The sequence below is a fragment of the Athene cunicularia genome, assembly GCF_003259725.1.
Source record: "Athene cunicularia isolate RWA chromosome 24 unlocalized genomic scaffold, athCun1 chr24_part1, whole genome shotgun sequence".
Lineage (NCBI taxonomy): Eukaryota > Metazoa > Chordata > Aves > Strigiformes > Strigidae > Athene > Athene cunicularia.
Window position 1 is genome coordinate 5884592 of NW_020799132.1, and position 11859 is coordinate 5896450.

The 11859-nt window shown below is 41.7% G+C and overlaps 2 protein-coding genes across 2 annotated transcripts; one reads left to right on the forward strand and one right to left on the reverse strand.

The window, feature by feature from the left end:
• SDHD (succinate dehydrogenase complex subunit D) lies at positions 1–5426 on the forward strand (the record flags this gene model as incomplete). Its single annotated transcript, XM_026863591.1, has 3 exons — positions 1–166; positions 2194–2338; positions 4742–5426. Coding segments are annotated over 3 exons (477 nt in total), but the record flags the coding sequence as incomplete, so codon positions are not given.
• A 2450-nt stretch (positions 5427–7876) lies between these two features.
• On the reverse strand, positions 7877–11566 carry IL18 (interleukin 18). The gene is made up of 5 exons (XM_026863774.1): positions 10954–11566; positions 9961–9969; positions 9353–9490; positions 8402–8547; positions 7877–8276 (listed from the first exon to the last, which is right to left on the reverse strand). The coding sequence occupies exons 1-5, from the start codon at positions 11018–11020 to the stop codon at positions 8061–8063; spliced, it is 576 nt and encodes a 191-aa protein (XP_026719575.1). The 5' UTR covers positions 11021–11566; the 3' UTR covers positions 7877–8060.
• Between the last annotated feature and the right edge of the window lie 293 nt (positions 11567–11859).

Genomic DNA, 11859 nt, shown 5'->3' on the forward strand with positions numbered 1-11859 from the left:
GTCCGCCGGCCCCGCGCCCGCCGGCCGCGCCGCCCGCCCTCACCGCTCGTCCCCGCTCTCTCCGCAGCTCTCCTCGGGACCCTCCGCCGCCCCGCCGGCTTGGCGGCTGCCGCCGATCCCAGCGCTCCGGCCCGGCAGAGCCACGGCCCCCCCCAGCAGGGCCACGGTACGTCCCGCTCCGCGGAGTGCGGGCTGGGGAGGGGACGGGGTGCGCGGCGGTGCGGGGGGGGCTCTCCTCTTCCCCGTGGCCGACACCGGGTTTGGCAGCCGGTGCCCCCCCCGTCCAGCCCCACGGCGCATCCCTCGTGTGAACGTTGCCCCCGCGTCCGCCGCGGTGCCTGGGCCCGGCGGGAGATTTGAAATGGCCCAAGGAGCCAAGGGCTGGGAAGAATTAACTCTTCTTCGGGGCGGGGGGGGCTGAGGTGGGGTTACTGCTGTCCCCAGAGCGCGTCCCCCGCGCCTCCCAGCTCTGTGCCCGCCTCGGGTTTAAAGCAAGGGCCGGGTGGCTCCACGCTGCTCGGATGTGAAGCTCGGGTTTGCGGCGGCAGTGTTAAGTGTGTGAGTGCTGGAAGGCTTTAAATGGGAGATGTTAACGTTAAACAAGTAAATCTTTGCCTGTTAACAAAGGTGGTAGAATGATCGGCTGTGGGAAAACGGTTGAAAGATTTTAAAAGAAATCGGCGTTTAAACGTTTCTTTTGGGTCAGTAGCGGTAATAACACGAAAACACTGCAATTGTGCTTTCTTGCTTTGAACAGTAGAGCTTCTGATTCACTGAGATTAATCTGAGAAGTCTGATCTGCAGGCAGAGGGTATTTCTTAGCTTGTTTTTCCCTCTCCCCATGTGGCAAGACTATAGAGATGATGAAAAATAACCTTGGCAAGACCAAGCTCTGGTCTGTGCAAGTTGCTCAATTAGATAGGAGAAATGTTGTGACTGGAGGTTAAGGGTGTTTTCTAGTCATTACAGTGCAACTCAGAAGTGGAGAGGATGGAGAAAGGCTTGTAAAAGAAATGGACTTCCACACATCTGAGCCGTTTTCTTCCTTTTATTCAGGACTTGGTACTAACAGCAGCCTTCATGCATGCGCTGTGCAGCCTTCTTGGTTGGGGAGTTCTACAGGGGCAGCTCATTAGTCTGTAGCCTAGGTCCCTTTCCCTTCAAGTCCTTTGCTTTCCTTATCTTGTCACTTTTCTAAATTTCTTTCTTCTTGCAAAACCAAAGAAAAACATCTGCATTTTGGTTTAGATGGATGGATAGTATCTGTGTGTTAGGTAAGCACTTTGGGGCTATTGTATTATAAAGGGAATTTCACAGAGTCAGTTCTTGATTTATTTTTTTTTTTAGCTTGGGCTGATCCTGACATCCTGGTTTAAAGTATTGCTTATGCTGTTAGGGTTTTGGTTTGCTCCAGAACATTCTAGATGCTTGGATTTTTTTTTTTTTTCCTCCCTAATAGTATTTGCATGTTTCTAAAAAGTTAAGAGCTGGTTACAGAGCTCCCTAACTGGTGTTTCTGTTTCTAGAGACATCTGTCACGTGGTTCAGATTGTACCCAGCTGAGTATCAATGGAGGACTGAAATCCTTTAGCCTTCAGGCTACTTCTAGACCATATACATCACTGTGATGGTCCCAGCAGTTTAATCTGCTGTTTACAGTTAAAAATAGTAATATTGGTTCCTGGGCAGAATTGAGCACAGAGTTATCATGATGTGCCGTTTCACTGGAACTTGTAATTGTGTTCATCTGGATCTCAAAGCCATTTCTCAAAAGGTGGGAGTAGTAACTAGTATGTAAGTCAGGAAATTCATTAGAGAAAAGGGCTTTGCCTTCGGAGACACTTCTTTCCTGTGATGGTTGACTTGGACCTTAGGCCTGAACCACAGGTTGCCAAAGTAGGACTGGTGTTTGTTTTGACTTTACCTTTGAACTTCTATTCCTTTAGAGTAAAAGAAGCTTCTTTTTCTTAGCAGCAGCAAAGAGAAGAATATTTAAAATTAACCTTTTAGACATCGTAAAAGAGGTGCGTATTCTGTAGCAGTGATTCAAAGGCACCGAAGTTTTGCTTGGATGAAAACTTAGTAATCGGGTCAGAGAAAACACGTGTGGTGCTGCTCAGGATGAGGTATCTGGTTTTAAGATTACAGCACTTCAAACAGGAACTTTGCACTGAAAAATACTTCTCCTTACAGGCAGTTCCAAGGCTGCGTCTTTGCACTGGACAGGTGAGCGAGCTGTCAGTGTCCTCTTGCTGGGTCTCCTTCCTGCAGCCTACCTGTATCCTGGACCAGCCATGGATTATTCACTGGCTGCAGCCCTCACTCTCCATGGCCACTGGTAAGCACAGTAGGTCCCTCAGAATTAAGAGTAAAGTGATAGGGTGTCTCCAAGCCTTAGGTCTTAAATCTGTATATGGCAGTAAGTCTACTGACATTTCCTAATCTAGTATAAAGCACCTGGAAAGAGATGCAAGCAAAGGCCTTACTCTTCAAGTTCTGTGTCAGTCGTGGTCTTTGACAAGATTGGGATGCCGGGTTTTCTTAATCTTTTTGCCCTTATGAAGTTGTACCAGGGATTCTTGCCTTACTGTGACCGGGAGCTTCTTCCTGAAGCCCTCAAATCTAGTAGAGAATTACTCTGAAATGTGGCTGTCCTTGAACATATTTGGCTGAGCTCTTTCAAATACAAAATACGTGAAGTTAAGCTTGCCTGCCTTTGGAGAATTTCATCACTTGTTTGTATGTGCATGTGGGTGCCATGCTGGGTATGACCATGGGGGGAAATTTCAGGCAATAGAACAGGTTGTTGCAGGTTGATGTGTTGAAATGGGTTCTCTGGATGACATTTTCTGTCAGTGCATGCACATTTGATTTTTTTAGTGAATGTCTCTTGTTGACAAAAGGGTCAGGATTGTTCATACTAGAAATCCCTTTTCCATAAACAGTGCAGGGACTTCCCCCATGAGAAATACGCCTTGTGTGCAGCTCAGAGTGAATTCCTCCCCTACTTGTGTGGGGTTTTTTGTTCTCTTTTTAAGCTGGAAAGTTTCTCAAGTATTAAACTCTTACCTTGGAAAACGGTGTCTTAATAACTTTAAGGCATTTCTATGTAGGAAAAATTCTCTGCTTGTACTTTCATAGGTATTCAGTGCTAGAATATTTTTAAAAGAAAAAAGATTGTAAGCATTCATTTGCTTGCCATAACAGCTCAGATAATCCCTCTAGTAGCTGATCAGAAACTGCAGAGGAGTGTTGCTTATATTTTTGAGGTGTTTTTCTTTCACCTTTTGCTATGTTTTTCCTTAGGAAATTTTGTCCTAAAATGTGTTGGAAATAGTGCTTCAGATAGATAGGTGGTTATCAGTCAGACACTAACCTGTGAATAGACTCACTCAGGACACCTGTGTTCTGGTTTTGCTGGCATGTAATAAAGATTTCTCTGTCCAGTGAAGCTGTCATGTTGTGAGCTAGATTGTGTGTCTACCACACATCAGCTATTTCTCACTAATTCCTTTCCTTGGTCTCAGGGCCACTGTTTTTTTCCTGTGATTGCTTTGTGTGAATTAATTAGCATGCTGTAAAGTCACGCACCAGTTTTTCTGAGAAGTCTTAGTGTGACTCAGTCTTACTGTGCCAGGCAAAGAGAAGAACTATGAAAATGCCTTATCAGCACGACAGCTGAAGGGCAGCCTGTGAATTCCAAGTCGCATGTGCCTTATTTATCTATTTGCACTTTGGAAGGCTCAAGGTAGGGTAAGTGCTGCTTGCACTTGACCTTATTGCACTGTCCAGTTGTAAAAAATAGCTATATCAGTTTGAGAGTAGTCATCTTTCAGACTGCTTCCACTTTCTGCTTCTTCGCTGTGTATTCAGGGGTTCGTTGTGCCCCTTTTGACATCTTTATGGTATTAGAAACCCATCTAAGTGAAACTGAGCTCAGTGTTCACTTGCAGTGGCATCTGCTGTAGGACTTTGAACCTTGCTAGGTCACTAGTGTGTCTTAATTTCTGGAACATGGGCCCTTCAGTTTCAGGCTAGATCAAGAGAAAATCCTAGGAAGGAAATTGTTGCATTAAAGATGGTTTTCTTTTTTTTACCAAGTTGACATCTGTCACTGCAGAAAGCAAATAAAACTGTGCTTTCAGGAAGAGAACTACCACATTGGTTTAATAGCATCCTCTGTCTTCCTGTGGCTAGATAGTTTAAATCTGGCCAAGAGTTCACTTCCCATTTGATTGACCTAGGAAAAAAAATGGAATATGCTCATTTTTTCATAGCCACTGCTTTCTAATCTAAATGCACATCTTGGAACCTTCTGTACATTTTTGACAATAGCTGGTCCCATACCTTGCTGTTCAAACAAGAAGGATATTTCCTTTGGTTACTTTTCTTCAGTCCTTGGAAGTCAGATAAGCTGCCCACTGTTTCTTGGACACATTCTGCAGCTGCTGTCGTCTGAGAGCTGTGCTCGACACCTTGTTTCCTCAGTACCATTAAGAAAACTCTGAGCCAATATGTGTATTTTTTAATAGAGTATGTGAAATGTTGGGGTTTTTTTTTTAAATAAATGCGTCTTCTTTTTTGGGTGGGAACTGGGCATTCTTTAGGAAAGGCTGATGATATCAGGGGAAAAAAGTTACGTGTTTGATCCATTTTAGCAGAATGCTTGCACAATCTGGGTGGATTTCAGTGAGGAATGCTTTTTCCTGATTGTAGCTTTTTTCTCCCTCTTACTCTGTAGGGGCCTTGGACAGGTAATAACTGACTATGTCCATGGAGATACACCCATTAAACTGGCCAATACAGGTCTGTACGTACTGTCAGCTGTTACCTTCGCTGGCCTCTGCTACTTTAACTATCACGATGTTGGTATCTGCAAGGCTGTTGCCATGCTGTGGAGCCTCTAAGATGCGACCGAGTCCGTGACAAACATGATTGTTCACTGCTGCCTCTGCTTCATCATATTTTTACCAACATTTAATGCAAAACAAATAACCAAGGGTCCATATTACATATATGTATGTACTGCAGCGAGTTCAAAGCTAGTCTTTCAGAAAGAAATATCCAACAGCAGTAAAAGTTAGAAAACAAAAAGTAGATTTAAAGTGGATAATGTCGAGGTGAGAGTGAGTTGATTTAAGCTGCACTGTAAACTGGGAGCAATTAGTTGCATCACTGACAGATTTACATAGCTGAAGGTAACTTTCCTTGTAATGGCAGCTTTAATGAGTGTTTTCCTAAAACAACTGTTGTTTGGTTTCCTGTTTTGTAAAACCAACTGGACTTGCAGAAAATTGAACTCTTATTTCTGACATCACAACAACTGCACCATATGTAAGGCACACCCTGTAACTCCTTGGACCCTGAGAGTTATGTAGAAAAGGGAATACTGTTTTCTTAATCCATACAATAAAGAATTTACAGAACTTGCGTGTGTGTGATTGTGCATGATTTTTACTACTTTTGGGTCGCTAATAATGTTTTCTCTGCAGATGGTTGGGTTTTTTTCTAAAATCAAGTTCAACTACTAATTCATACTGTTACATTACTGTTCATACTGTTACTCTGCATTATTTCACTTAGATGTTATAAAACAAACCATTTTTTATGAATATATATTGGCTGTAATTCTTAGAGGTGACTTAATACAAGAGCAAAGCCCATTAGAAAATACAGTAATAATTGAGAAGAAAAAGACCTGTGCAGATTAATTTTAGGGGTCATAAATAGCATCTGGCTTTCATGGTTTCCTTAGAATGTGTATGTTCATCTGCAACTTTTTTTTTTTTTTCTAAATAAACACTGGTACATTTTCCTGTGTGATGACAACCACCACACCCTTTCCATCATAGCTTGACGTGAGATGGAGGCAGCATTCTTTACTATGTCTGTAGGTTTTAGAACGTTTTCAGAGGGAAAGGAGATGCTGGTTTTTAACTTTCTTCTCTGCTTTATCTTTTCTGACTTTCATAGTAGTGAGTGGTTAGCTGTTTCCACATTCTAATGGTACTTCTGTGGTACTATAAATAGTAAGAGGAAGAGAATTGTGTGTTACCATCAGTCTGATTATGCAATAAACCAGTAAGTTGCTGTTGGGATTCTACAAGCCTTACTGATTTAATTTTTTAAAAATCTGGATTGGAAATTTTTATTTATTGATTTACTTGTGTAACCATTGGAAATACCATGTAGTTAGTTGCTTTTGTTTTGCTAATTTTGTGGTCAGAACCGAGAGGGTTGCTTCTGTCTGATGTGGTCCGATTTAGGTATCAACGTAACATTCAGTATTTTGTCATAGTGAGGAAGATGCATATGTACGAGTCATTGGTAAGTACCTCTGTACAGTCGGAGCATGTATCATAGAAAGTGTTTGACGCTTCCTCTTTTGAGGCCAAACACAAGATGTTTCTGTATGTGGTATTTAAGATTTCTTGTGTGAGAAGAGAGTTGTGTAAGAGCTCTGGGAATGTTAAGGGCTCACAACTCTGAGAGCTTCATTGTAGTTTTGAGGCAAAATTAAAAGGTTTCTCTAAGTATCTGCTTGTTCCTCCATCTTGTTGAAATTGTATCACTTCCCTTTAATTACCCTTAACTTCTCTTAATTCTTGTGATGGCTGTAACCATTTGGTCTAATTCCATTTTTGAACATTCATCAGGAATATGAAACTGGGACTCAGCCCTACTGAGTATCCAGACATGTTAAATACATTCTTGAGTTTTTGCCCCTCCAGTGAATTCTTCCTAAGCCGATAGTGTGCTCAGTGGTGGCTGTATCTTATTCTAAATTGGTTTCCCACTGCCTCTAGGTGCTCTGGTAGCAGCCAGATAGGTGAAATGGCAGGAGCAGCATAACATGAAAAGCTGAGACAGTCAGGGTTAGCACAAGTGATTTCATGCCCCTGCTTTTTTAAAGCCCCTGGAATTATAGTTTTGGTTTGGGTTTTACCAAAACAAGTCTTGAGACTTGTCTTTTCTCTTCTGCAAGTTTGAGGATTTTTCTCCATTTCATGACAGAGGCCTTCCTGTTTTCTCTGATTAACTTCTGCCTGTTTGGGGTATGACAATTGTATCAGCTCTTCTGCGTGGCAAAGTTGAAGGGCCCCAGCTGCACCCAGTGTTCAGGTTATCACTACCTGGAGTTGGAACAGAAGAGGGAGACTAACACTTACATAGAGAAAAGAATACATGCCAGATCGATTTGCTCAGTATTAAATATGCAGAATACACAACATTAATTTTGGTTTTGGTGAAATCCAGTGCTTGCCCAGCTTTGAATGTGAAATGGTGTTCACAGCTTGACCCCAATATATGCTGCATTATCACATACACAGAATAAAATGGGAGCCAGCTCTATCTACATTTGTTCCAAATTCTCAGAAGGACAAATGTCTCATTTCATCACTAACCTACAATTTACTGTTAACTTTTAAAAGCATAATTCTTTTTTCCTTGGGCTCTCTGAGGACAAACAGCTTTAGTAGAACTTTAATTCTTCAGGTAAGTTAGGAGTTTTCTAAGCAAAGATTTCCAGTAAGTTAAAAATTGTTGTTTCTACTTCATCTGAAGGTGAGTGAGAATGTCACTGTGAAACTGCGATTGATGAAGATGCTCAGGAAATAATCTTGAGGCAAAAAAGTAAATCTTAAAGTCTTTATTTGCCAGTTTCCTTATGAAGTCTCTTATTCTAAGGGGTTTTCTTTCCCTCCCCAAAGTATGTCTACATCTATGAGAAACAGAATTCACAAGCTGTTTGATCAACAGGCAGTAAAGATTTTAGGGATCAAACTATACAGGACTGTTACAGACATGCACGTTCTTGTTTCTTCATTGTGTAATTTTCTTTCCTTCTAGCTGACCGTAAAACATTCTTCTGCGCTTTTTTTGCCAAGAATTTTAATTTATTTTCCTTTGTAAGATGCTCATTTTTGTCCTGATTTATAGTAGCTAAAAACATAAAACTGGCTTGCCTCAGATGAAGAAAGAATAAGATTTCCTTTATTGAAAGCCAAAATATATTTTAAGACTGATGTCATAGGTTGTGACTTTCATTCTGACTGAAGTTAGAAACTTATCTTCATGGTTTCATCCACTTCATCTTCTCTTGACAGTTTCTTTAGAATTAATTTTCTTAAGCAGCCTTCCTCCTCAAAGGCCAAGAACATTCCTCGTTCTAGGGAGTATTCAAACTTAAAAGCTCTGGAGCTACAAGATGTAAATGTCTTTTTGAAAAAGATTACATTACTTTCACCAGGAATTTCTTTGGGAACTTCTCCTTCCTGAGGAAGAAAAAAGGGAATTTGTCAGTCCCAGCACAAGTGCTGAGCAGTTTTGTTTGAGCTCACATGTTTCAAGTCTTAACTGTGCCTACTACTTATATATACATACATAAGGTGATACTTACCCTAAATCGAACTATCATTTTCCCACATTCTTTCTCACAACACATGTAATAATTTTTATCTTCCACCTGGATGCTGAATGCAACAGGCATCCCTGCTGAAGGTGTGGTGGTTTTGTAATAGTGAATGTTGAAGTGCATTCCACTGCCTAAATATAAATTGTTTATTATTAATAGTCTACTCAGGAGAGAGCTGCAACAACTTAACCATATTATGCCTTACCATTCCACTGGCAACTGCTGTCTTCCCAGGATACTTTTCCTGACAGGAGAGCCAGGACTTGAATTTTTAAGACTGCTGGTAGCATATACTTGACTTTCTGCAGTCATTCAATAACCAAAATTTGCAGGAAAGCCTGTGAAGTTACCGGTTAGTACGGGTAGGATGTTCAAATCCTTTTACATGCATGCATAAAGTGAGAATTGGATTTGTAAATAGTCATCTGTAAGTCAGATTGTATCTGTATACATGCAATCTGTAGATAAGTATGTTCAACAAATACAGTTCTGAGTGAATTGTTAAGGCGTCCCCCCCCCCAAATTGAAGCCAAAACTGTTAAGTATATTGTTAACTACTGCTCTAAGAAGAAACTAAGAGCTTTTAGTGCTAAATACATTATTTAAACCTAAATTATTTTTTGTAATCCAACACAAAAAAAAAACCAAAAAAAGGATAAAGAACGTAGTTTGTGATCATAGCTAATCAAAAATCTTAACAGCCCTTTTCTGCATGGGACATCCTGCAGGCTTCAGTCTAATCCAGGAATCTAATCCATTACCAATGCATAAGATACAAAATTGCATCTCTCTTAATTTAGCTGTAGTTTTACAAACTAAGTTTAAGTCTTTACTCGCAGTCTCATCATTCAGAGTCAGTGATTACAAAGAGCAAGAGCACATCTAGAATAAAGAAGCAGTACAGTGGTTACGGTATATGTTTGAAGAATAGCGTACCAGCTTTCATCTCCTGATCTGTCACATCTTCAAAAGCTGCCATGTTTAAATCTGGTCGAACCACAAGCAACTGGCTATTTACATTTCGAAGGACTCTGTGGAGAATTTTCTCCTTACAAAAGGCATCACATTCCAGCCCTGCAGAAATATTAAAAGAGCTGTAATCTCCTCAGATCTTAACAGTTTGCTACAGGGTTAATCTTGTCATTAAGAATACCAGGTGAAATAAATTCTTAGAATAGCAATCACAAACAAAATGGAGGCCATGTCATTCTTTCCACCTCCAGCTTGTAACAACCCCGAAGGATTTCCCAAAATACAGCAGTCTGTGCAGAATCAAGTAAGCTACTGTAGCTATTATCTTTTGCCCAACAATTAGAATTGTATTAAAAGGTCTGTCTGTTAGGGGAGACACTATTCTCTACCTTAGGAAGAAACAAAGCAACATCAACTCTGAAGGCGAAGCCATGGCTCTCTTCCAGTAGCCATTATCAATTTGAAAACTTGTTCTCCAAGGCACACAAAGCATTTATGGGTTAGTATGCACGAGCAGATTAGTCCAGGTAAAATTGATAATGAAGTTAAGAAATTATGAGCTTTCATCTTACCATCATCATCTTGGTTCCAAGCAAGCATTGAAAAAAAAAAGGAAAAAAACAACATTAAGCTGTGCCCCCAGAAAAAGCGCGCCACTTTCTATCTAGTTTTGTTCTGCAAGGTTGGACACCAGCCAGCCACCTACGCACTTACAGTTGTGCTCTCCAGCATCACTGACTCACCAGCTGAGCTGTTCTAGCCCTACAGGGTGTTTTATTTGTGAGCATAAGAAATAAAACTCAGCAGAATGATGAAACCACCAGTCATCTGAGAACTGGTGTTACCACCAAACCAAGAGGCATGCAATATGTTTTAGGGTTACTTAAAGGTGAGCAGCTCAGGTCCGTTTAAACCTGTAAATCAAGGAATAAATGGCATGTAAATTTTTGGTTTTGTTGGCACGTTTATTCTAAGTGAGCAAAAGGACAAGTAACAGTCATTACAAATTGCTTCTAAAGAAGGAACTGTTTTCTGACTAACTTTATCCTGTAAGATCGTAAGTTATCCACTTATTCCAAGTTCACCCCACAGTATTCCAACCTTTCTGAGTGTCCTTTACAGGAATTTATTGTATGAAGCAACAAATATTTCACTGACTCAGATACTTGGCTAACAGTACTTCAGACTGAAGCTTATAGGAAAATTACATTAAATCAGACTGATCAAGGAATTGGTTTTAATCAGTATTCAAACCAAAAAAGTTATTAAATGCTTAAGGTGTTCAGCAATAATATGGTACTGACCTCTTAACACACTGGGACAACTGTCCCAAACTCCTTGTTTTTACAGTGAACAGCCTGGCTCCATAATCTAAGAACTCTCACTCTAAGTGGGTGAGGATTGCAACTGCTTTGAGGATTGCTCAGGTAACACTGGGAGGGGGAAAAACAAGATTCTACAAAACCTGGGATGCCAGCCCAAAAAAAGGATTGAATTGTGTATCAGATTTTGATACTCTATGCAGAAAGAAGACAATGTGTCTTTCAGCAGTGGGTAGTAATTACCTGCAAAATAGAGGCAGAAATTTTCTCCAAGTTGTACTGCACACACAAGAATCTCTTCACCACTCATCTTCACTCTGCCAAACACACCTGGAGGGGATGCAGAGTTAAGAACAAAGCTTCTTGCTCCGTAAAGCAAGGGAGATCGTGGGCTAACTCTCTTCTAGTGCACAATACTGTAACAGGGCTGGCATGTTATTACTGAAGACCAGCAACTTCTGCACCTGAAGGGTTCCAGCCCCAGTTCTACCCACTTCAGGGTTAATTTAGAACTAGCCCAGTGCTGCACTGTGCCTCTAACGTCAACATACACCTCCCTCTAGGAACTCCAGAAGAATTGGTTTTATCTTTGTTCATATCCTCAGCCTCACACATTTGACAGCCAGACAGGTAAAAGATACTCGAGCTTTCTGCCACAGTGACCATCATTTCCGAAGACGTACACCCAAGCCTTTGAAATTAAATTCCACACCAAAGCGTGCATGCCTCAGAGCGAAGGAAACCAAGAAGTCGAGGACTACTCTAGAGTGGAAGGCACAGGCAGGACTTTGTGACAAAGGAGTAAGGGAAAAGGTGGCCCTTGGTTTAATGGGTAACACACCCAAAGCGACTGCACTTCCTCCCCCGGGGTGTAGTGAAGGATTTTTACCGAGCGCGTCTGCAAGGCGCGGCAGAAGCTGAAAGTTTTCAGCAGGCTGCGGCAGGTGCTGCCAAATGACTTTCCTCGCGGAGAAGCCGGGATGCGGGGAAGGGGAGAGCGGGGCCGTGACACACACACACACACACACACACACACCCCGGGGACCGCGCTCGCTCAGGGATGTCCCTGTCGTCCCCCCCCCGGCGGAGGGCAAAGCTCTGCCGCTTGCTGCGACCGCGGGGCTGGTGCCGGTGCCCCGGCGTACTGTC